This window comes from Electrophorus electricus, chromosome 1 (genome assembly GCF_013358815.1).
Source record: "Electrophorus electricus isolate fEleEle1 chromosome 1, fEleEle1.pri, whole genome shotgun sequence".
NCBI classification, from domain to species: domain Eukaryota; kingdom Metazoa; phylum Chordata; class Actinopteri; order Gymnotiformes; family Gymnotidae; genus Electrophorus; species Electrophorus electricus.
The window spans coordinates 32824459-32849959 of NC_049535.1; the positions used below are offsets into that span (position 1 = coordinate 32824459).

The following is a 25501-nucleotide window of genomic DNA, read 5'->3' on the forward strand; positions in this document are numbered from 1 at the left end:
CAGATCACCCAAATCAGAAAATGGCTTTGGCTCATGTCTGTCTGGGCCCACATGGAGGCCAAACTGCCATGATACTCTGCTTGGAATGACACTGCAAGGACCAGCTAGACTTCTTGAAACAACTGCAGCCACAACAATGTCTTTCCCTGAACCTGAGGCCGGCAGAGGTGGAACTGAAAAAATGACTATGGCACCTTGATATCCATCCATACTGCAGTGAGATGCAGGTGCCCTGGTCCAGAGAGGAGCAGGAGGCCATTGAGGTTTTGGAGGCTGAAATCACCCATCTGGAAGTATATGGAGTGCTTTGCTGTGCCACACCAGTGCTGTACAGGAAATATTCACCCTTCTGCCCCCAATGAGGCAGTAATAGCAACTCTTAGAAGGATGGAGCAACACCTGGCCAAGGCCCCAGATAAAGCACCAGGGTATGAGATTGAAACAGAGAAGCTGAAACTTGCAAGTGTCATTGTGAAACTGCCTCCTGGAGAGACCTTTACAATATTGGAAACCTGGTACATCCATAACCACATTGTGACTCATAATTGCAAGAACTGTACAGTATTCAACTGCTCATTCTAGTACCAGGACCTCAGTGAATCTTTGCTGCCTGTCTCAGCCCTGAGTGCCTCTCTCTTGGGTGTCCTTCTCTGTTTCAGGGAGTATTCGTGTGCTTCTGATTGATTTACAGTTTATAAGGGGGCGAATGTAAGTAATATACATTTATATTGTTTGGACTCTTGAGTACATAACAAAACTCAAGCAGATATTCTTTTTTGATTAACAGAACTACAATACATGTATTTTCAGAACTAATATTTCACTGTGAGGAACAATTTAGTTTCTTTAAGGGCAATGAAATTCAGTGATTAAAGCCTTCTGTGCCTGGATGTTAGAAGACTAGACACTGTTCCTCCAGCATGTCAGCTTGACTCAAACCACATTTAAATATAGTAATTTCGAATATGCATATTAGCTTTTTTTTAATTGCAGTAATTTTCGTGACTTTTATTTTGAAATGGATGTACCTGTTTGCCGTGGTCTTTCCGTTCGTAATTGCTGACGTCAGCGAGCGCTTGTGATTGGCTATCGCGTTTCCGGTAGGGCATCCGTCCAGGGAGGACCGAGCAGGGAGTGTCTGTTAGAAACTAAAAACAACGTCGAGAAGCCTGTTCCAACGACTCCGGTATGCGACTGAACATAAACACAACCCCCAGATAGATTTGGACTTTAACTAAGGCGTTTACATCAGTGAGGTTTCGAGGAGAAGCTCTGTTGTCCGTTTGTTGTGGGATCGCGGCTGTGCTAGCTCGCTAGCTGTGGGGTTTGCAAGATGGCGTCACTGGTTCCCGCACGGCTACATGGCTGGAGACAGTCATCTAGCCGAACTAAACTAAACCGCCAGGTGAAGCTGTAGCTGGCTACTGAAGAAATAAAATAAAATAAAATGTTCTATTAGCTGCGCACGGTCGATTATTTGAAATGTTCTTAACTAACGAAGGCACTTAGCATAGCCAACGCGAGCTAACAGGCAAAGACCACGCAACGTCTGTGAAGGTAGTGAGTAGCTACCCACAATAAATGTAAATGCAGAGAGTAATTTAAATGTAGGTTTTTCACAAGTTAATGAAGTATTCTTTAATCACGTTTGGCGAATACGCAGTTCAACTCCGACAGAATTCTACGATTTTGAAGTCAGACGTTACATGGACAAAATTATACAGGAACGCTTACCAATGTAATTTATATTTGCCGAGGCAAGAACAACAGTGTTTACATCTTGTCACCAAAAAAGTTCAGACATTGTTTTCGCAATGTGTGTTTACTATACGTCTAAGTTCCAAGCATTATGCGTGAAGCATTGATTTCAGTCCGAATTACAGTTTGCTGGACATTAACTTTATTTGGGTAAACCTGAATCCCTTTTATAAGTGCATGACCTAGTTTGAGTAAGGCATGACGCGAGTGGTGATGAGCTGTTCCCGCTCAAGTCAGCAGGTCACCATGGCATCCAGCGGCATGAGCAGTGAGGAGGAGAGGAGTTTGCGGGAATGCGAGCTCTACGTGCAGAAGCACAGCATCCAGCAGCTGCTGAAGGACTGCATCGTGCAGCTGTGCACGTCCAGGCCCGAACGACCCATGGCTTTCCTCAGAGAGTACTTTGAGAGGCTCGAAAAGGTGCATGGTTTTATTGGGGATGAGTAGCTAGCATGTTTGACATTTTTTGTGGCAGTTTTAGCTTTAAAGTGACAGTAAAAACAACACGCAAGTAAGAAGTTCATTGCACTTTGTGCAAGACGACAATGAAGAGCTTTTGGAGCTGAGAGCTTTGCTCCATGTGTGCATGGTGGCTTTGAGGCTATGACTGGTTGTTTACGCTTGTGGTTTTGAGGCCCTGATTGGTTGTGTATGTCCTTTTAGGAGGAGGCGAAACAGATGCTGGGCCAGCAGAAGTCTAACTCTCGCTCGGATTCCAGAGAAGATGAGATTTCTCCTCCTATGAACCCCGTGGTTAAGGGTCGTCGGCGTCGCGGTGCCATCAGTGCCGAGGTCTACACTGAGGAGGATGCCGCGTCCTACGTCAGAAAGGTTCCCGTCTTCCTCTATGTGTGGACATGTTTACATTGATGCAGCCGGTTTGTGTTGTGAAACAAAAAGGTGGAGGATGGGTCTGTTGCCCTGAAGCCAAACTATACGTCTTGCATTTTAGAGGGGTGTCAGTAAGTGCAGCAGTATATTGAATATGATGAGCACTTTGTAACAGTATTTTCCACGTTCGTTTACAGGTCATTCCAAAAGACTATAAAACAATGGCTGCCCTTGCTAAAGCAATTGAGAAGAACGTGTTGTTTGCACATCTTGACGATAATGAAAGAAGGTGAAAGATTTCTTCTTTTGATTTGTTTTTTTTCTTTTCATTAATTTGCTGATTTTCTTTTTTTAAATGTCCCTTTACGATTTTAAGAATTATTTTTTTTATTATTATTTTTTTTATTAGTGATCAAGCCAAATTCTTATATCTCTAATAGATACTAAAGGATTTGTGTAAATCAAGGATTCAGGTGCTTGTCCTGATGTTTGTATATATTTATATTTATTTTAGTAATGTTTGTGTTTTTTTTTCCAGTGACATATTTGATGCCATGTTTCCAGTTAACTACATTGCAGGAGAGACCGTCATTCAGCAAGGTTAGCTTGTTTAAAGTATTCTTAACAAGCCAAAATCTGGGATTGTATGAAATACAAAAGATTTAATGAAAGAAAAAAGATGACACCGTTATTGTTTTATAGGGGATGAGGGTGATAACTTCTATGTTATTGATCAGGGTGAAATGGATGTAAGTAACATGTTGCCATTTTGTTTTCCACATTCAATTTGAATTAGCTGTGTCAATTGCTCAAGTTGTACTCAGTCATAATTGTAAGTTGCTTTGGATGAAAGTGTCAGCTAAATACCATAAATGTAAATGTGTGGTAGGTGTATGTTAATAACGCGTGGGTGACCAGTATTGGCGAGGGGGGCAGCTTCGGTGAACTGGCCCTAATCTATGGCACACCAAGGGCAGCAACAGTCCGAGCCAAGAGTAATGCCAAGCTGTGGGGTATCGACAGGGACAGCTACCGGAGAATACTCATGGTAGGCACACTCTCAGCTACAGGAGTCTACACACTCCAGTATCACTTACATGTCCAAAGAGAATGTGTTAATGCTGAAATTCTATTGTATAGCATCCTGTTGAAGGATTTCTGAACAGGTGTATGCTTTCAGGGAAGCACTCTGAGGAAGAGGAAGATGTATGAAGAGTTCCTCAGCAAGGTGTCGATCTTAGGCAAGTCTCATAAATGTGTAAATAAATCTCATCACATTATATACAAAGTACATCATATGCACTTACAGGTTAAATATTCGTATTCAATGATTTCTGGCTCCTCATTGTAAGGGTGATTGTTATGAACCAGACAATGACAGCAATCTCTGAGTCTGATGCACGTTGTACACTTTGAGAGCAGTGCAAGGGACATTGATAGCATTCTCACGTGCTGTGTGTAGAATCTTTGGACAAATGGGAGCGACTAACTGTGGCCGATGCCCTCGAGACAGTGCAGTTTGAGGATGGCCAGAAGATCGTTGTTCAAGGGCAACCTGGAGACGAGTTTTTCATCATTCTTGAGGTAGACAGTGGTGCTTCTCTTTAGGCATCCATAGTATTTCATACATTGCAATTGGCTAGATTTATCCTCATTTATTCAAGTCTTCTTTTTAAACAGCCCTGCATTTATTTGACGAAACACTTGTATTGCTTTCTTGGTTGCTCTACCGATAAGAACAAAAACAAATGATTCAGAAATTAGTCACTGTAAGAAGCTACTTGTTAGTTTGATCTGTTTCTGTTTGGGTTCTCCTCAAAAATGAAATGTAGCTTGTGGCACTTAGAAGTCCTGTCGGGATGAGAAGCTGGATTCTGAAGCGCCCGCGAGTGGTGAAATGCTCTGTTGAACTGAGGTTTACTGCTCTCCACAGGGATCTGCAGCTGTGCTCCAGAGGCGCTCGGAGAACGAGGAGTTTGTGGAGGTCGGCAGGCTTGGACCCTCTGACTACTTTGGTGAGTTTTTTTTTCTTTCAAGGAAGCTACAGCTCACTTCTGGTCCAGTGTAGGCCGTGGCCTACCAAATGCGCCCTGGCTCAGCGTTGGCTCAGTTCGCATTGACTATTGCTGCGAGTGCTCAGATTGGTGTGCTTCTTGCAGTTTGTAAAATGTGCATTGAATTACAAGCTTTTTGTGACTTTTTGTTTCCTCTCCCCTCCCATGTGCTGTTTGTTTGCTTCCGGGTTGGCCTGATCAGGTGAGATCGCTCTGCTCATGAACCGGCCCCGTGCAGCCACTGTGGTGGCGCGTAGCCCTCTGAAGTGCGTGAAGCTCGACCGGCCGCGCTTCGAGCGCGTGCTCGGCCCCTGCTCAGACATCCTCAAGAGGAACATTCAGCAGTACAACAGCTTTGTCTCGCTGTCCGTCTGAGGTGCTCCCGACTCCGCCTCTTCCTCTTTCTATTGCAGGGTCTGCCGATGCAAATCAGCTTTATTTTCTTCTTTTTCTGTGTACATCTCTTGCAGCCAGGTGCCTGCTAGGTTCGGTGCTCTGATGTGGCTTCTACCCCATCACACGTGTGGGTTTGCGAATGTATCGACTGGCAGAACATCGGTCTTAGCTGGAGAGATGGAAAGTCAACCGTTTTGCCACTGAGGCCTCTTCAGTGCGAAAGGGTTGAAACGTGCTGGTTAATCAGGAACTTATCTGGCTTCCAAATATCTTTTATTTAAAAACAAAAACAACAACAAAAAAAACAAGCAAACAAAATATGGTGCGGTGATTGTGTCAGGAGAATCACTGTAAACGCGCATTGTGTCCATGTAGTACGTCATAGGGAGCCGTTTTAAAGTGTTTGCAATTTACAAGTAATTTTCTTCATCATTTGACTATAGTTAAGCCAAAGGCAAATCTGTGTTGTGTATGAGGTTTGTCAGTTACATTAGTTTTTGTCAAGAGTACTGAAGTCACCATACTTCCCATGGTGATCAGCTTTGCTTTTTTCTAGGCCTAGTTGCACATATATAGCATATGTAAATTATTATATTGTACTAGAAGTAAATGACCATAACTGTATTTTTTTGCACAGTGGAGAGTGTGTGTATGTATGTGTGTATGTGTGTATGTATGTGTGTATGTATGTGTGTATGTATGTGTGTATGTATGTGTGTATGTATGTGTGTGTGTATGTGTGTATGTGTGTGTGTATGTATGTATGTATGTATGTGTATGTATGTATGTGTGTATGTGTGTGTGTGTGTGTGTGTGTGTGTGTGTGTGTACATGGGAGGGTTGATTTTGGGGTGTGCGTGTGTACCTATACATACATTATATACACGTACGTACGTACATACATGCATCCATCCATCTATACACACAAACGCGTACGTTCACATGTATAAAATGTCTCTTATATATACATACATGTATGTGAAGGTGTAAGAGGTTCCACATACTGCTATTTTGCGTTGTTACTGCTGTTCCTCTGTTAGCCCTTCTCCCCCACCACCTTTCCCATGTCTCAGCCCCTGAACTTCCCTTATTTACCTCAGTGCTTATGTTCATGCTTTTTATGATATACTTTCTGATCTTTTTAATTATTGTATGGGTTTTTTGTTGATTTTAGTAGTGGTTATGTCAAACATTTCAACAACACCTGGTTTTCTCCTATGACTAAGTACAGTGAGAGAAGCTCATACACGTTCATAGGACTGAATATAATAAATGGTGTGCACAGATAAAAGTATTTTATGAATTCTACTTTCAAAGAAGTGTTCTTCCCGTTTTCAGCAGTTATATTTGTGTTCAAATACCATTTTTACATTTTAATTGTAAATGCACTGTTAATGGCTTATTGTTTATAATGTGACTTTGGAATGGGAGGTGAACAATGCTGTCATGACAACAGTAGTAATGGCTGTGTATACACACACACACACACACACACACACACACACACATATATATGTATATATATATAAACAAAGTTGAATATTATGCCATTACTCCTTTGATGTGACAGTGAAACCACCCATGGTTTAGTGCTAACCTGTGTCATTAGCAGTTTCTTTACTTCCTGTCAACTTTAAGCTGGGTAATAATGCAGGTTTGCCATTGCTGTATTCTATAACTTTATAGTTTTTGAGGGGCGGGTTGAAGAAATTGTAAGCTCTCATAATTGCCTCTGATAATTTGGTGATCCAGTTATCAACTTACTATTTCTTTGTCCATGCTATGGTGTTTTCTAATGCAGTGTTAGCAGGTGTTAATTATTTTTGTTGGAAATTTGTAATATTTTGAGGAACAATGTTTTATAGCCCAAAGCACTGACTGGTACATGTGGAAAGAGTGCAGGATTTCCGCAGCATGGCACACATGTTTGTGATGTTATTTAATATTTCAGAGATGGAGCACCCTCCACCCTGTTTAAGAGACTCTGGCCTACCAGATGTTCATGTAGGTTAACTGCAGTGGTTTTGTGTTCTAGAAGTGCCTGATTTCTTCATTTTCTAACAGTTTGTCACCCACCCAGCCTGTTTTTGGATAAGCAAGGGTAATATGTTGTATTGTTTTTAATGTAATGTTGAGTGAGAGTTTCTGAACAGCCATGCCACATGTTCAGGATTTATTTCGCTGGACTGCTGTAGTGTCGCGGCAGCTGTGCTTGTGTGACGTCTCCTGAGCCTGTGAGATAACAGCAAGCTCACGCTGCTCAGGATGGTTCTTTATGTAATCAGCTTCCCACAAACTTTTACAGTTGCCTCACTAATAAGTAAACAAAAACGGCACTGGAACTGTGGAAATGGTAATGGCCATCCTTAATGAATAAGACTCCAAGTCACACCATGTAGTTCATTTCTGTAATTATGTTGGCCACGGTTAAATAAATAGGCAGAGAAAAAAAAAATCTAGATTGAAATCCAGAGTGCATGAAGGTGGGGGTTTGTTTGTAGTTTCCCTGCTTTCCTTTCCAGTATTTATCTTGAGCCAGCATTTCCACTCTGCTCCTTGTGGGTAGGACACAGGTCGGGAGCATCTCTCTGGAAAAACCCGAAGTATTCAAGCACACAGTTCTGGAACTGCAACAGTGTGACATGCTGCAGTGGACTCCCGTTTAAATACATTCTGGCTCTGGGTTTTGGGACGTTTCTTGGCCACAAAGGGAGCATGCATGTTAGGAAAAGTGGTTCTCATGAAAAATCGCCCACCCCTTATTTATCCATTCTGGTATTTATTTTCCAGAGAGTGAGACTGCAAAGGTAATGGTACAGATAAGACCTGCTATTACTGTGGGTTACTCCATGTACAAAGCTCTGTGAAGCTTTACGGTTGTTGAAGCCTTCAGCACCCTGTGCTGTTGGCCATCAGAGGACCAGTTCTCTGTTCTTGTATCACTGTATGAATATTTTTTTCCTCTTTCCCTGCCATTTATTTTTATTATGCTAATGTACCCTTTTGGTATAGATTGTCCCAGTGCCAGGTCAAGCAATAAAAAAATAATTCGTAAATGGGTTGGTTTTTTTGGGGGGGGGGGGGGGGTGACTAATGGTGTTTTTGTTCTGCTTTTCATGTGTGAATTTTATATACTCATTTACTTTTCTCTCAACACACACTTATTCTCCCCTCATTCTTTTAAGGTGTTTATGCCACCTCAAATTGTATTCCGTCCTCACAATAAAAAATAAATAAACCACCCATCCTGTGGCATCACAGCAAAAAGCTGCTGGTTTAGGGTTGTGGTTTCTGTTGTCAGCGAAGGGAAAGACGTTTCCTCATGTGAAGTGTCAGATGGAGTATGCAGCATGTTGCTCTAGTATGCTGCAACAAATGGTCCTTATCGTGGCATGTCGGCCAGCTGTAGGGCCTCTCCTGCCCGCTGTCACAGTTGTCCTTAATGTCCGCACAGTTGGCTGTATTATTCAGCCGCATGTTTCAGTAAGAAACATTTTCAGTGAGATTCACAGACATGTAGCGAGACGTGTGCGTTCGCAGTTCCACCATTAATATTGGAATATTTTTAAGTTAATTCCATTTTATTTATTAAATACAATTTGTTTTTTTGTACACTTTCGGGCCGTCAGCGTCCAACCCTACTTCGTTTGGTCTCGCGATGGTGTCAATAACGTGGCATGCGACACGAGAGTCCCCTACGTGGCTGAAAAATACCAAATGATTTATTAATAATTGCCACTGTTAGGGCTAGATGGAAAACAAATATCACTTAACCATGAAGTCTAAACTTAGCTTCTTTTATTTTCAAGTTACTCGCAGTTGCTGATGAAACGTTTTTTCCTTGGCCTCGTCCCTTTAAAAGCGCTCGTTCTGCTTCGGAGACCCCTCGTTAAACTTCGCCGTTTGTCGCCGCTGCTGCAGTAGTGCGACCGCGCATCGTAGCTGCTAGCCCGCACCCCCAGCACCTCAAACAAGCCCTCCACAATCTGGCAGACTCCCGTACAATCGCGTATCGTTGGATTCTGTCCCCGCCGTTCAAATGCAAGCCATCAAGTGCGTTGTGGTCGGCGATGGGTAAGGATATTAATTAAGTAGTGTTTATTGAATTGTTAATACAAACGCCTCTAACAGGATACAATTGTTGCAAGAGGGGCTGGGTCTTGTGGGTTGGCTGGATGGTTCGGTATGAATATCGCTATATAAACGAACAGATTTGGTTTGTTCTTGCACACAGACATAATTCACCTGTTTTGGGGGGAAGAGAGACAAAGCAGCTGCACGGATCATAATTTCACATTATAACGTGCTTCATGAGAGTAGTCGCCTGGCTAGTTTGTATCAAACGTGTGGGTTGAATGATTCCCCACCCCCCCCCCCTTTCTCGCCTTCTCCATTTCTTGTCGTAATCATGAAACTGCGTTAATGTGTAGCTTTGCGATTTTTAGAGAACACCCTACTTGGCAGCCTGACCCACCATCCAGAGCAGAATGGCGAGATGTGCTGAGTGGCTGTTTAATGATGTCATGTTTTTACACACCTACTTGTTCTCGTGCTGTTAGAGTTGCGTTCACATACGGCCTTCAGCTAATTCCCACCTTCTCAGCCGTGTATTATTTACACACCGTACGTTATTTAGTTGAACCTCGTGACGATTGTATAGACTTAATGCTTTCTGCTCACCTTGTCCAGGGTTTTCACGATTAGGGACAAACATCAGTCGTTTTAAATCGGCAATAAAAATTAAACTTAATCTATTTTAAAGCTAATGAATGAATAAAATAACGTAAATCGTTGACCATATTTAGATGTGTGTGTGTGTGTGTTCCCCGTTATCATGAAAAACGTTCATATTTTTAATCATTAGAATATTGACTTGGGTCTGCCCCCTCTACACACTTAGCTTGAATGTTGCATTTTCTGACATCTTATTAGTAGCCTAAATAATGACACACAATTTCTTGGGTAACCTAAAGTAACAGTTCAACTGAAACTATTAACAGTTAATGGCCACATCACTAGTTGATATGTGGTTACGCCTCTAACAGTTGTTCTGAGAGTAAGTGTGCGGGTGATCTACTGTCATTGACTACCTTTAGCCACATTTCCCTACTCTGCACTTGAAACAATAGAGCGAGACATCTCCCACTCAGCCATGCTGTTTCTTTCGCTGGTTCATGCCTCCCTTATCATTCTTCCTCACTCTTCCCTTTCGGACCCACACTGTATTCCTCTCCCTCCTCATCTTGCATCCTTCAGCCTCACAATACAGTTTCCGCTGCTCCCTCTTTTAAGACGGACTATTTTTCAAACCTAAGAGCCGTGTTTACTGTTTGATATTGTGAGATGTCGAGTTATTGCGCAAAGAAAAAGGAAAAAAGCAGGTATACCCACCTGTCCCTGCGAAAGTGTGCGGACTGTGCATATGTATGTACACTTGGTGGGTTTTGGGTACTTTCTTCACACACAGCTGTTGCTGTATTTCCTTATTCCTGGAGGGCTGGTGGTAAGATATTGTGCAGAAGCTGCCCGTGAGCCACGGAGGAATGTAGGACACAACTTAAAAGCTGGTGGCAGACCCAACCAAGCAGAAGGTCTGGCCTGGTTAAGGCCTCTTATCTGCTCTGTCTGCAGACTGCAGTCTTTCATTTGCATCTTCAATTGAATTAGTGTTATGGATCCCATGTGTTTTTTTTTGTTGCAGTAAAGTGTTCAAAATAATCCCCCCATATGCATTGGTGATGCTTTCAGACAATGAGACTGAAACTGTTCTTTACTCTGACCTGTAGCCTGCTGCTGTGTTTTTCAGTGCCGTGGGTAAGACATGTCTGCTCATCAGTTACACCACCAATGCCTTCCCTGGAGAGTACATTCCCACAGTGTAAGCAAAGTGTGTGTGTGTGAAAGGTGGAGAAAGGGAGTGCATAATGATTTGTAGTTTGTCATGCATGGATTGCATGTCCTCATGGTGTTCTTATGAAGACTTTAGTTTCCAGTATTCACTTGTGACCCTTTTCAGCAATTCTGTCTTTACTCAGGTTTGATAACTACTCTGCCAATGTTATGGTGGATGGTAAACCCGTCAACCTGGGTTTGTGGGACACTGCAGGACAGGAGGACTACGACCGTCTCCGACCCCTCTCCTATCCTCAAACGGTACTGCTTGCTTTCCTCTGCTTAGGACCACAGTCCTCTTTCTTCCTGTTGGTTCCCTCTGAGCTTCCTGTTGTAGTGGGTGCTTTTGACATTATCTCTCTTACTGGAAAACAGCTCGTGAACCGATGGCAGATTAATTTTGTTCAGGAAATAACAGCCTTGACTTTATTTATTTATTTATTTATTTGCGCGCGCGCACACACACACACACACACACACACACACACACACACACACACAAAATGTTGTACACCAAATGTGCTGTATTAATTCCTATTCTGCATTTGAACAAACAGTTAAGTTTTTTTTGGTAAACTGAAATACTTTGTATATACTTTTTCTTGTCAGTAAAGAACACTGAAATGATCTTCTGTTGTGTCTCACACAAATTAACTAGTTCACTACACTGGGTTCTAGATTTCCATATGTCCCACTTTTACTTTTTCATTGTTTTCAGTTGTAGTAGTTTTTTAGTTGCACCTATCCTTTGAGTATACCATGTTCATATTTGTCATGTTACACCATAGACAAAAGTCCACTTTCCGGTTTAAATTTATGTAATCTAATAAAGGTTTTCATCTTACTATTGCAGGATGTATTTTTGATCTGCTTTTCGTTGGTGAGCCCTGCCTCATTTGAAAATGTTAGAGCCAAGGTTGGTTTTTCCCATTGTTCATATCTTTGTTTAATTAATTGATCTAAAGGGTTTCGGCTATTATTGATCTGCATATCTTGGGTGACAATGAAGAATGTAACGCCACCACTAAAAGATTTGTGATTACTGAAAGGAAAAGCTGTTTTGTGGCTTTTCTTTCCCATGGTTGGTTGTCTTTGGTTTTAAGTATTTGTCTGTGCCATGGTAGTGGTACCCTGAAGTTCGTCACCACTGTCCCAACACTCCGATCATTCTGGTGGGCACCAAACTGGATCTCCGTGATGATAAGGACACCATCGAACGCCTTAGGGACAAGAAGCTAGCTCCCATCACTTACCCCCAGGGGCTGGCGATGGCCAGAGAGATTGGTATGATCTATTGAGTGTTGCCATTTAAGAAGCACATGTTACATTATTGTACTATTTTGTTTCAACTCAGGAAGGCAGAGGTTCCTTAAAGTGCTTCATTCAGAGGCTACCCCAATAAATCTTGAGGCTGATCAAGTCACAAGAAGACTACAATGATAAAACAATAGTCATTCCAGTATGATATACATGTATTGTTTCTCTTGGCTTTTCAGGTGCAGTGAAGTATTTGGAGTGTTCTGCTCTGACCCAGAGGGGACTTAAGACTGTGTTTGACGAGGCGATCCGTGCTGTTCTGTGCCCACCGCCTGTCAAGAAACGAGGCAAGAAATGCACTGTGTTCTGAGGACCCTGTAAAAGAGCACGTCTGTTGGTATGACCCCACTTACACAGGGTGGAACGATTCCTCCACCACCACATACAGTAATCATAAGAGTTGCTATTGGCTGTTTGGGGCAAAAATGGAAACATGCAAGAGGTGAAACTCCATATACTCTGGAGATCTAGACTAGTGTGGTCAAGGGGATATAAAAAAGGCACAACAATCATGCCAATCAACTTCTCTCCACTTATTTTTGAACTTTGCCTTAATTGGTGTTTAACTGGTGGTACTAAAGAAAATATGAATATATATATATAGAACTGTCCCCATTTTGTAATTAATTTCTTCTATTAAGATTTTTCTCATAACTAACAATTTGGCCATTGTGGAAATGTGGGCTTTGATCGTCCCGCTGGTCTTTCTTCTTCTTTTTGGAATTATGAATGTGGATTTATGAAGCCAATGTAAATATATTGTGAATAGCTCCTGAGAATCCAATATGAAAGCAGTTTCTGAGGTACCCAGCTCTCTGTCCAACAGAATCAATAGTCTTTCTTGACAGTTGACAGTAAAGGACAATTTAAAATGTTTTCCTTCCAAAATCTTTTCTGTGTTGTGTGACTACTGTATGTAACTTTTTACAGCACAAGGAGATACATTTGCGTAAAATAAAAATGAGAGTGATTACTGAAATGTGTATAAAGTATGTTGATGTCTGTCTGTTATGGTTAGACAAGCTCCTGGGAACACTAAACTCCTTGGCCAATGGGATATTGTATTTAAAAAAAAAAAAAAAAAAAGTTGTTACATTACAGTATTGTATGCATATCTAAATAATGGCAGAATGTTTTGTAAACCAGAGCTTTTCTGAACTCTTCCATCCTTTTTAATTTTGTTAATATTTTACAGTATACTAGTTGAAATGTGCCATTGTGAATTGTTTTGTGGGGCTAGCATGCCAAATGTTCTCACTTTACATAAGGCATTCTTTTGGACATGTCTAACATTATTTTCATTTAAATGCCTTTGGTTATACAGAGACTTAAGATTTGTGTTTGTGTGCGGATGTGTGAATGTGTAAGAGAAGAAAATGGTTGTAGAACTGAACAATATACTGTTTGTGTTTTGGTGTTGACATGACTGAAATCAGTGGTTTTCCACCATAACCTTGCAGCTGGCTGATGTATGTAGAATGACATCCAACACCCACTTGAATTGTTACCACAATTAAACTTCTTGTGTGTATGGTATGATTTTAAAAAATATGCATTAATAAAATCTCTTTGAATGTATTTTACACGTGTACCTCTGATTAATGTTTGAATTTATATAATTTTAAACATGACTCCTTAACTGAATATGTAAGTAGTGTTTATCATTTTATGTGTTGAGTGAACTACCAGCAATCCCGGAGATAAAGGCGGGTCGCACCTTTTACGAATTAAACCCTAAATTCGCTTCATAAAAAACGGAGCGTAGAGCCTCGATATAAGGGACAGACCAACGCCTGGCTGGCTACCGTGTCACGCAGAGATGGATGAGACGCTGCCTTCAAGTCCTCCTCGGAAATTCAAATTTACTTGTTCGGATGTAGCATTTACAAGATGGTTTTTAATAATCAATTATTAAATTGTATTGATCGGATAATCAATTATTTAATTGCATAATTAATAGTACATTAATTTATTTTCATGTAGGGCAGATTATTAATGAGCTGAGTGTACTGAAATGTGCATGAGTACACACACACAAACAAATATTTTTACAGAATCAGTATATGTGCAAGACACCTCACTTTCTGGGTTCTACTGGTTAGCTTTATTTTCCACCAACATAAAAAAAAAATGCGTACAAACCTGAACTGTCAATTAACATGCAAAACTACTGATAACCGCGGAGCCTTGCCCGTATACTGCATTCACCATCCTCCCCGGCATCCGCCATGCCGTTTTGTTCTCGACACGCCCCTATCTCGGGAGCTGGGGCCATCATAACACCCGAGTTTCCCCACTAGAAAATGTGATATTGCGATGGTGTTCATGTGCGCCCGTCTCGTTAATATTTCCGCCGCTACAGCAAAAGCGACCGTGCCGTTACTGAGAGCCTGCCTCCTTGGCCACGGCAAACGCGGCTTAAGCTCAAATCAAGACGCAGTGCCGCCTCGGGATTTTACAGCTCCTGCTTAATTCCTATATATATATATATATATATATATATATATATATATATATATATATATATATATATATATATATGAGAATGTGAATATATGAATGTGAATATATATATATATATGCCTACTATACAACCACTGTTTGAATTTCCCAATATATGAAGGGCATGCATTTATCTGTACAAGAATTAACGTGGTACATTAACCTCGCAACCACCCTACCCGGCGGGGCAGATTTAGCGGCTGGGGGGGGGGGGGGGGGGGGGGGGACTAGGCGCACTGATAAACGCGCGTTCGAAGTCTTTACGTCGCGAGACGTGGTGTGTGCGCGCGTTCGCTTGCCCCGGATGTGTTCGTGCGCTCTGTTTCTGCAGAGAAGGAGGAGGATATGCCTCTGCCCGTGCAGGTCTTTAACTTTCAGGTACACTCTTTAGTTTTTCGGAGCCTCGCAAAAGCTTGCTTTTTTTGGTCGTGAGTGTGGAAGGGGAACAACGCCTCAGCGCCGCCGGCGAAGGCGGCGCGCTAACTTGTCGTGTTTGGTTTCTCAGGCTTGGTCGCGCGGGCCTCCGGTCCACGGTGCAGTCGGAGCTCGCGCTAGCTTCAGTTGTCACATTTATATTTTCAAGTTTAACGGCAGCGCACGTTCAGCGGTGGTAGGCAGAGTAACGCGTTTAGATACGAAATATAACTGCGAGACTTGCTTGGGTCCGTGTGATAAAACACTGTGGTGGTTTTCCGATACTGTAAGCGAGATAATGTAAGGCAGAAACTTTCTAACCTGGCTTAGTACAATTAGCGAGTTAGCAGGGTTGGTAGCTAAAATAAGCTAAGCTATCTTTTCATCAACAGTCATGAGCCGGTTAGCCTGTTCACCTAGCTGGTGGGATTTGAAATCTAACTGGAAATTAACTTACTAGCTTAGCTTCTTGTCTTTCAGTCAGAAGTGATCGCTAACAACGTTCTCAGATACTTTTACACGTCGGCAGGCCAAAGGGGAACAGCGTGAAATGCATTTTCATGTTTATTTGGCGCGGCCCGATTCGTTTAGCAAATAATTGCTAATGTTCATGCTTTATGGAGAACACATCTGACTAGTGCTAGCGCCAGTATGATGGCATGTTATTTAGGTATACTGCTCATATTACTCACTGATGTAGCTAGCTAACCACTATATGAATGTTGTAAAGTATCGTGTTTGCTAGTTAGATTGCTAGCTCAATAAGTCTGTAAGGTAGCAGCTAGCTACATACCCTGTCAAATCCACTTCTGGCAGGTGGATTTTGGCTGATTAATTCACTCGTATCTACAATCCTCAGGCGTTGAAAGCCAACCTCGACAGTAGTTTTAAAGAGTTTAGTTTATTGTTGTCATACCTGCATTTACGTGTAAAAGCTATAGTGTGTTTACATTGTGTATGCTAATCGCTGGTGGACGCGCAACTGTTAATTACTGATTTAATTATTTGTTGTTAACAAACACTCTAGGTGGCTGTCAGTCACTAGTCCATGCCTACCCCTACTTTGTCATTATGAAAATACTTTCCCTCTTTCAGGAGAGTTCTGTGTTAGGGTTGGGGGGCGCTGCAGAGTAGGTTCAGGCCAGACCCAGGGATAGCTCGTCTTCGTCCTCTGAGACGGAGCTGCAGTGCACGCCCCGCAGCAGCAGGTCTGACTTGCTCGTCCCTTTCGCTCCGGGCGCCTATGTGCTCGGCTCCTGCCTGCGTGCTGGCTTGTCCTGGAGGTAACCACACAGCATAGGCAGAGCGCAGTCAGAGCAAGCACATGCAGTCAAGGTTCAGTGCTGCTGGATTATGCATGTGCTCCCCCATGGAAAGGATGTTTACACACGCACAGATGTGTATATTTAAGTTTACATATAAAAATCGGAAATTCAGAAATTCTTTTCATGAAATATAGAGGGTGTTCTATTCCATGTGGTATATTGTACAGAACATCAAATCTGGGTTTTCCTGTTTTTAAATTATATTTTGTTCATGTTTTGTAATGCAGAGATCATTTTTAATTGGGTAATGCCAACAAATAACTGCAGATGTAATGCCCAGCCCATATCGTAAGAGTTAACCACAGTGATTGCTGCATACCCAGGGGTCTGTGGAGCCCATGCAGATAGATGCTGACCCTCAGGAAGACCAGCAGAATGCACCTGACACCAATTATGTTGTGGAAAATCCCACCCTGGTAAGTGTTCCCCCCTGACTAAACCTCAGCATGCATACCATGCTGCTTTTTCACATGGGCTTTTACAGGTTGTTCATTTGTCTTAAATAGAACATCTGTGATCTACTTACTTTATCACACACAGTGGAACATTTGGAATAACAGGTTACTGCTTGTTATTATATACTCTTCAGCTGATGCAGCGTGCAGGATGAAAACTTATTCAGTTAATGTTTTAATGTGCCCATGCACTTTTTTTGTATGGGACTTGTGATTTTGTGCCACATTTGTGAGGGGTTTATTTTGCCTCTCCCCCACAGGACCTGGAGCAGTACGCCTCAAGCTACAGCGGCCTGATGAGGATTGAGCGGCTGCAGTTTATCGCAGACCACTGCCCTCAGCTGCGGGTGGAAGCCCTGAAGATGGCCTTGTCTTTTGTCCAAAGAACCTTTAATGTTGATGTGTATGAAGAGATCCATCGCAAGCTTACCGAGGCCACAAGGCAAGAGCAGCTCGTGTAAATCATTTAAATTCTTTCTACCCCAAAACCCCTTGCTGAATACTAATTTAAAGTTATTAGAAAAGAAAATATTGGGCTTGTTAACATTGTTGAATCCCATAATACAAAACAGCAATATCTTTGAATAAAAAGTAATTGTCAGTTATTCCATTGGCCATAAGTGTGTATATGTATAGACTTTGTTTGACCTAGTAAATTGAGAAAATTGTCAAACATTGTCCTGTTCCAAGTTCGTTTCTGTAATATATTTTCATTGTGTATAGACACCTTTTTCAATGACTGATTCATGCTTTCCATCTGCTGTTATAAATAATGAGATTTCTATTACACACAATGACTTCTATTATCCTGATGAATGCTTGAATGACATGGCCATTGCATGTTTACAGTGTCATCTATCTCTTAAACATCTTGTATGGTTTGTAACTAAATTACTCTATTTTATTAAGTATAAAGAGTATACTAGTCACTTTCAAGATATTAATTTTAGTTCATTATAAAGAATAGGTAAACATTTAAGGGCCTCTTCTACTGAAGTTATGTCTGTTTAAAAAAGAAAAGAAAAAAAGCCATTTGTAGACTGTGAGGAATAAAATGGATATTAAATAGGGATTTCTTGTTAACGGTGAACAGAAGCAGTAAGCAGAGCTTCTGTTCACTGTGTTTTCTTTTCCACTGGTTGTGTGTGCATCTGAGATGCTTGTGTTCCCACAGGGAAATGCAGGGGGTCCCAGATGCCGTTCCAGAGGGGGCTGTAGAGCCCCCTCCCCTTGACACAGCGTGGGCAGAGTCGACCAGAAAAAAAGCTCTGCTCAAACTGGAGAAGCTGGACACAGACTTAAAGAATTACAAGGGAAACTCCATCAAAGAAAGCATCAGGTACAAGAAACCTAACTGAAGTGGTTTTCGCTGACCTCAACCAACTGTTAAATGTTCAGAACTGGGACGGTGTTCCTCACGCCACAGCTCTGTATTTCCCAGGCCTGTCAAATCTGATTCAGACTATGAAGAGCTTTTATAATTAGCTGGTTAGGTGGGTCAGGTGTGTGGGTGTGAAGATTAGTAAGTTCTGTTAACCTGCAGAAGAACACTGAATTAGGTGACCCATTTTACTGCCTTCACCAAAGCAGCAGTAGTTCTCAGTCTTGGTCTAGGAGGCAGTGCACTCTCCACAGGTCGTTTTTCCTGCTCCAACACACTTGGTGGTGTTGAGCGGGCATTTATTGGACAATAAATGAATTGAGTTGAATTTCAAAAAATGGTGCCAGACTTGCAGGATGTGAAATCACAGGAATAATTGATGTTCTTCAGCCTGACATGACACTTACTCACAATACCTGTGACAAGCTGCACTGTAATGACCAATATTTATATGCAGTTGAGCAGGCTAACCACCCTGCTGCCACAGACCAAAGTTTACTATAAGTGGATGATTATTGCCACTATACTAAGTTAAATCTTTGTTTGAGTCTTGTTCATGAATGTTGCTATCCAAGATGAAGATGGCTTCCCTTTTGATTTGGTTTTCTCCAAAGGTCTCTTCCATATGGTTCCAAGGGAATTTTTGCATGCTACTGTTTCATTGGACTTGCTCAGTCTAGACCTAGATTCCTGTAAAACTTTTCTCGTTAAGAACACTATAAATTTAAATTGAATTGAATTGATTAGAATTAAAGGCTGCCTAAGTTGAACTCCCTCAGCATGTGTGAATCAGCCAAATGAAAGTGGTGGTGTGTGTTTAGGAGGGGCCATGATGACCTTGGAGATCACTACCTGGACTGTGGTGACCTCAGCAATGCTCTGAAGTGCTACTCCCGAGCCAGAGACTATTGCACTAGCGCCAAGCATGTTATCAACATGTGTCTTAATGTAATCAAGGTAAAAAAAAAAAAAAAAAAGCCAGTCCCTCACCGTTAATGCTTACCACTTTCTCTGGTTTTCCAATTTCTTGCGTTTTTCAGAGTGTAACGTAATTAGCATAGTGGTTCTGTGTTGCTAGCATGGTTCCTATCTTACACCTATGTACATTCATGCACATTTTCATCACTTTGTCCATGATCCTGTACAGGTTAGTGTTTACCTTCAAAACTGGTCCCATGTACTTAGCTATGTGAGCAAGGCTGAATCCACTCCAGAGATAGCAGAGGTGGGTGACAACTCCCTTTCTTAACATTCTTAATCATACTTGAATGAAGGAGATGAGTGAGTCTTAACTTGAGTAATTTGCAACAAGCACTCTGTTTCTTTCACAGCAACGAGGGGAGAGAGATAGTCAAAACCAAGCCGTTCTCACCAAACTAAAATGTGCTGCAGGTACCTTTTTGTAAATTTACTCCAGTGTTGCTTTTACACATTATTGCATGCATATATAAGGAGGACAATTCTCTTCATCTCTCTGAGTTAAGATAGTCCCAAAATCTGCGGCATAACTATTATAATCTAAAATGATAGAGGTTGTCACTGTGCTGTCGTGCGGTGGTTTTGGGAGACCAGTCCCTGCATGGCTGTGTGTGTGTGTGATGATTAATTTGGGAACTGTGTGAGTGTGTGATTATTAGTGGTACATAAGGATGTAGCGATTTTACAGTATTAAACAAAATGGCACATTAAAAACAAAGTATAGAAAATTTTAAATAGATGTTGTCGATACTGTCTCTCTCAACATGCTGTATGAGGTTTTATGAGGCAGATCAGGTTTTTCTATTGTTTACAGCTAAACTGTACTATTTGTTTCATCATTTTGTTTACACAGCAATGTTTTGAAAGAAAATCTGGGCCAGACCTCTCAGTGTAGTATATAATTAGAGCTCTGTAGAACTGCTAGATTTTTAAACATGTGAAATTAAAATTTTGATCTTGAATATAAAGTTGTATCAATCCTGAAAATGTGTGTATCATAATACCTGTAGTGGTGCAGTGACTGACTTGTGATTCGTCACACTGCATAGTGGTAGTTCCAGAGCTGGTGGATGTCTGTGTCTTTCACTACAGGGCTAGCAGAGCTTGCTTCAAGGAAGTATAAACCCGCTGCCAAGTGTTTCCTGCAGGCGTCTTTTGACCACTGCGACTTCCCCGAGGTTTGTCTGTCGCTTGGTACCGCTCCAGTGCCACTCAGCTGAGATCAAAGCAGTGTGAAGATGGAGGAAGACTCCAGGCTGTCTCCTCCTGTTTGTAACAATGCTTTCCCCCCCCCCTCTAGCTACTCTCCCCTAGTAACGTAGCGGTTTACGGGGGGCTCTGTGCTCTGGCAACATTTGATAGACAAGAGCTCCAGCGTAACGTCATTTCCAGCAGGTAGGCCAGAGGCTCATACTTTGATTAGTTATGTGGTTTAGGCTTTGTCTTTCTGGTTAGTTATTTACTTTTTTAATGACACCTTGTGTTGACAAACCTCTCTCCTTGGCTTCTAGCTCATTTAAATTATTTTTAGAGTTGGAACCCCAAGTCCGTGATATTATCTTCAAGTTTTATGAGTCAAAGTATGCGTCTTGTCTGAAAATGCTGGACGAAATGAAGGTGAGGGAAGCGACTGGGTTGGGGGATTTGTCTGAAGCTACAGCTACATATGCGTGTTATTTTAATGCTGTCAGTTATTTGTCTTTTCTATTTTAGGATAATCTCCTGCTAGACATGTACCTGGCTCCCCATGTAAGAACACTGTACACACAGATCAGGAACAGAGCCCTCATACAGGTAGGGGAGAGGGTCCGCCACCACTCTTGTGGCTCATGTGCAGCTTGTCTTCTCAGCTACTCTTGCGAAACTTTTTTTTTTGTGTGGTTGTTTTGGGTTTTTTTTTTTTCCCCTCCATTTTTGTGTGTTACTTGCCTAGAGCTCTCTTGTGCTGACACAAAAAAGGTTGCTCACCTGACCCACTGTTACCATAACAGACCATTTAATTGTCTTTTGTATCTAGAGCCATGCACAAGTTTCTGCACAAATCCGACAAACAGCAACTTTTGCATTTGGCCTGATTTGATCCCATTTATATAAACATTCTCAATTATTACAGCTCTCGTTTGCTTTCCCCTAAGTGGTAGTATGTGCGCACGCACACAAACTTTCATATGTGCTAACACACATTTACAGTGCCTCCAAGTATTCAACCCCCTGCAGATTTTGCAAATTCAGCAAGTTGCAAATAATTTGGAGCCTTCAAATTTTGAACAAGAATAGCATTTATTAACAGATGCCTAAATATTACAAACAAAAAGTACAAGTTGCTCAATTAAATTCTAATACATTTTAAACATAAAAATTAGTGTCAAATATTATTCAACCCCTAGGTTTAATATTTTGTGGACTAACCCTTGTTTGCAATTACAGCTATTAATAGTCTTTTATAAGACATGATCAGGCCAGCACAGGTCTCTGGAGTAATCTTGGCCCACTCTTCCATGCAGATCTTCTCCAAGTTGTCTAGGTTCTTTGGGCATCTCTTGTGGACTTTGATCTTGAGCTCCTTCCACAAGTTTTCAGTTGGGTTAAGGTCAGGAGACTGACTAGGCCACTGCAACACCTTGATCTTTTCCCTCTCAAACCAGGCCTTGGTTTTCTTGGCCGTGTGCTTGGGGTCGTTGTCCTGTTAGAAGATGAAATGATGACCCATCTTAAGATCCATGATGGAGGAGTGGAGGTTTTTGGCCAAAATCTCCAGGTAGGTTGTGCTAATCATCTTCCCATGGATACGGACCAGATGGCCTGGCCCCTTGGCTGAGGAGCAGCTCAACAGCATGTTGTTGCCACCACCATTCTTGACTATAGGGATGGTATCCTTGGGGTTGTGTGCAGTGCCAACCTCTCACCAAACGCCCCGGGTGGGGTCGGCACCAAATACCTCGATCTTGGTCTCATCAGACCAGAGAACCTTGAACTAGTCTGCCTCAGAGTCCTCCATGATGCTTTGAAAGTAAAGGTACCTTACAGGCCCGCTTGGAACGGAGACCATTGCATATGTTACTTATGGTATTAAAACTAATGTCCATACCACCATGCGATTTTCCCGGAGCTCCCTCCTTTTTGTCCTTGGGTCATCCTTGACCGTTGGGACAAGCCTGGCCTCAGCACGGGAGGGAACTTTGAAAGGCTGTCCAGGCCATGGAAGGTTAACAGTAGTTCCATAAGCCTTCCACTTCCCGTTGATGCTCCCAACGGTGGAGACAGGTAGGCCCAACTCCTTGAAAAGGGTTTTATACCCCTTGCTAGCCTCATGACCCTCCACAATTTTGTCTCTGATTGGCCTTGGAATGCTCCTTAGTCTTCCCCATGTTGACCATGTATGAGTGCTGTTCACTTGTTTGGGGAGGGGCTTTTATAGTTAAAGGCGTGAAAAAACAGAAAATTAATCCAAGCATGTGAAGCTCATTTGTTCTTAATACCTCAATTACTTCTTAATACTTGAGGGAACCAAACAGAATTCTGGTGGTTTAAGGGGTTGAATAATAGACCCTCTGGTAAACTTCACAAAATTTTAAATAAATAAATAAACAGAGAAATAACATTCTTTTTTGCTGCAGTGCATTTCACATGTCCAGGCCCATCTACAGTCCAAATGTGTAAACCTGCAAAATCGGCAGGGGGTTGAATACTACTTGGAGGCACTGTACATATGCCAGTAAATGGACTAATAATCGTGTTCTTCAGCAAGCTACAAGTGATGGATGTTTCCTCTACATTTAACCATGATGAGAATCTGCTTGCCTTAATACATCCAAACCATTTTTAGAGAATATACTTTGCGGTTGTGTCTGTTCTACTGCATTGCAGGCAAAAGAGAAATTTATTTTCAAAAATCTTGGCTCATTGTTTCAGCAGTGTCCTGTTTAGCCTACTCGTGTTCCAGTTAAGTTAGAATAAGGTAGTGCATATGTGTTTTGCTCTCAGTGGTGATGCCTGAGGCTAACTGAGCTAAATCTGTGTGTCCTGTCCCTGGGCAGTACTTCAGTCCCTACGTGTCCGCAGACATGAACAAGATGGCCGTGGCCTTCAACACCACAGTGGCAGCCCTGGAGGACGAGCTCACACAGCTGATCCTGGAGGGTCTGATCAACGCCCGCATCGACTCCCACAGCAAGGCATGCTCCTTCCTCTTCCCTGCCCACCTCAGCTTAAGCTCAGGGCTATTCAGAATAGTGCAGTTTGATTTGGCCAACTAGAACATTACTAATTTATCCAGTGTAACTCCTATAGAAATACAAAATGTATTTTGCTAGAATCATTCTAAAAATACTAATTGTTTTTTGATATAGGTCTGGCAATTGAGTATAGAAAAGCTATAAATAGGGTGCACGCATAACATCATTTCAACCAACATAAACCTCTGTACTGTTTTGTCTTGTCGGTCCTCAGCCAACCATAGGCACTTCTTTCACCCCAAGAATAGTTTGTGCACTACTGCAGCCTTCCATCTTTGCCCTAAATTCAGCAATATCTGTTTTTTTTTTTGTTTGTTTTTATATATTGATTTGGATTTGTCTTGATTGTTTTGTATATCCCCCCCTCCGTTTTCTGCCTGATTTATCCTTACCTGATGTTGGGAGACCTGGGCCAACCATGGAGGGCGAGGGCCGTCATGTTTCCTTCAAAGCACATAGCCAATCGCTGCATCTTTTCGAGATATGCTGCTCCCTGACGTTGTATGAGCCGCAACACTCTGATAGAGCTATCCATGCCTTTCTGATGCATGAGCTCACAGACACCTGTGATTGGCCTGTGTCACTGTAACTGACAGGGGAGGGAGAGAGAAAGAGAGAACCCTCCCGCCCTGGTAGCACAGCTGGTTTTGCACTCGTGCTCCCTGTCACACATGGCTGTGGCATCATTGGGGATCAGACTCGCAGTGTTGGAGCAGATGCTTTTCTGTTGAGCCACTCTGGCGCCTCTTCTCTGTTTCCATGTGTTTGTCATGCTTCTCACTGGTCATCAGTACCTGCAGCCTCGTACTCGCCCCCCATCACAGCCCCATTCCCCTCTGCGTTGGGACCTGGGCGTGGGTTTTTCTGCCATGTGCGACAGCTGACATTATCTTCTGTGGCCGAGTGCAGATCCTGTACGCGCGTGACGTTGATCAGAGGAGCACGACTTTTGAGAAGTCTCTTCAGATGGGGAAGGAATTCCAAAGGCGAGCCAAAGCCATGATCCTGAGGGCGGCCGTGCTGCGTAACCAGATACATGTCAAGGTAACTGCTCTTCTCATTCTGCTGAAGAGACCTGCATCCCCACCCTTTCAACACCTACCTATACCTCCTCTACACACACTCCCTCTATTACCCTTCGCCATCCCTCACACTCCTCACCATCTCCTTCTCTGTTTCTCCCTCCATCCACAACAGTAGCTCTGGCATGTGCCCTCTTTTAGACATGCATCCTTCTATCAGTATTGATTCTGTATTTGGTATTAAACCACCATCAGGACACAGATGTGATTCAGACCTTTACATTGTTAGTTCCTGAGATATTACAGAAAAGGAGAAGGCAGATTTCTTTGTGATCTAGTCTTCATTTTATGTCTGATTGTACCTCAGTCTGTATGTGTTTACTAATGCCTCTCTGTGTGTACTAATGCCTCTCTGCCTTCCCTCTCTCCCTTGTTGATCACTGAGCTCTGCTCCTCCCTCCCCAGTCTCCTCCCAGAGAAGGCAGCCAAGGGGAGCTCACACCTGCAAACAGCCAAACACGAATGAGCACCAACATGTAACTTCTGAACCGGACGGCTCTCGTAGGGCAGTATACGGAGCGGTGGCTGCATCGGCACCATGGCCCTCCATTAGAGCTCAGTTCTGTTTCCCTGCTGAAGAAAGAAAGGAAAAATTACAATCTAAAGACTTTATTTAAGTTGGGAAGAAGATATTTGTTGTCTGTACTAAAGACAAGCACACCCTGTTGCTCAAAAAAAAAAAAAAAATTAAAAAAAATTAAAAAAAGGGGGGTGGGGGAGGGTGGGAAGTGAAGCAGCACATGTGCTGTACTGGCCTGTTGTTGTTTGTAAGAGATGCACTTTCCTCTGTATCTTGTGACAAACCTTGATTATTCAATGAAAAACCTCATCACAGAAACATGCTTTTAAAATAAATATACATCGGAAAAGATGCTCCCAAA

The 25501-nt window shown here is 42.3% G+C and overlaps 3 protein-coding genes across 8 annotated transcripts; all 3 read left to right on the plus strand.

Moving 5' to 3' along the window:
• Positions 1-1090: 1090 nt before the first annotated feature.
• prkar1aa (protein kinase, cAMP-dependent, regulatory, type I, alpha (tissue specific extinguisher 1) a) lies at positions 1091-5663 on the plus strand. Of its 2 annotated transcripts, none has more exons than XM_027014671.2 (12): positions 1091-1186; positions 1992-2178; positions 2422-2589; positions 2787-2878; positions 3128-3189; positions 3292-3338; positions 3479-3637; positions 3770-3830; positions 4052-4173; positions 4523-4604; positions 4846-5019; positions 5114-5663. In XM_027014671.2, the coding sequence occupies exons 2-11, from the start codon at positions 2005-2007 to the stop codon at positions 5016-5018; spliced, it is 1140 nt and encodes a 379-aa protein (XP_026870472.1). In that variant the 5' UTR covers positions 1091-1186; positions 1992-2004; the 3' UTR covers position 5019; positions 5114-5663. The 2 variants fall into 2 exon arrangements, with proteins under 2 accessions (XP_026870472.1, XP_026870473.1); XM_027014672.2 differs by having other exon boundaries at positions 1996-2178.
• A 3270-nt stretch (positions 5664-8933) lies between these two features.
• rac3a (Rac family small GTPase 3a) lies at positions 8934-13826 on the plus strand. The gene is made up of 6 exons (XM_027014729.2): positions 8934-9113; positions 10846-10917; positions 11075-11192; positions 11785-11847; positions 12056-12215; positions 12428-13826. Exons 1-6 carry the CDS (start codon positions 9079-9081, stop codon positions 12556-12558), a joined length of 579 nt encoding a protein of 192 aa, XP_026870530.1. The 5' UTR covers positions 8934-9078; the 3' UTR covers positions 12559-13826.
• Positions 13827-15037: 1211 nt separating this feature from the next.
• Positions 15038-25501, plus strand: gps1 (G protein pathway suppressor 1). 5 transcript variants are annotated; one of them, XM_027014700.2, is made up of 14 exons: positions 15038-15128; positions 16813-16905; positions 17205-17401; positions 18119-18283; positions 19147-19282; positions 19473-19550; positions 19657-19717; positions 20396-20481; positions 20604-20698; positions 20815-20920; positions 21017-21097; positions 23341-23478; positions 24448-24582; positions 24997-25501. In XM_027014700.2, the coding sequence occupies exons 1-14, from the start codon at positions 15096-15098 to the stop codon at positions 25084-25086; spliced, it is 1494 nt and encodes a 497-aa protein (XP_026870501.1). In that variant the 5' UTR covers positions 15038-15095; the 3' UTR covers positions 25087-25501. The 5 variants fall into 5 exon arrangements, with proteins under 5 accessions (XP_026870501.1, XP_026870502.1, XP_026870503.1 ...); XM_027014701.2 differs by having other exon boundaries at positions 25006-25501; XM_027014702.2 differs by having other exon boundaries at positions 25026-25501.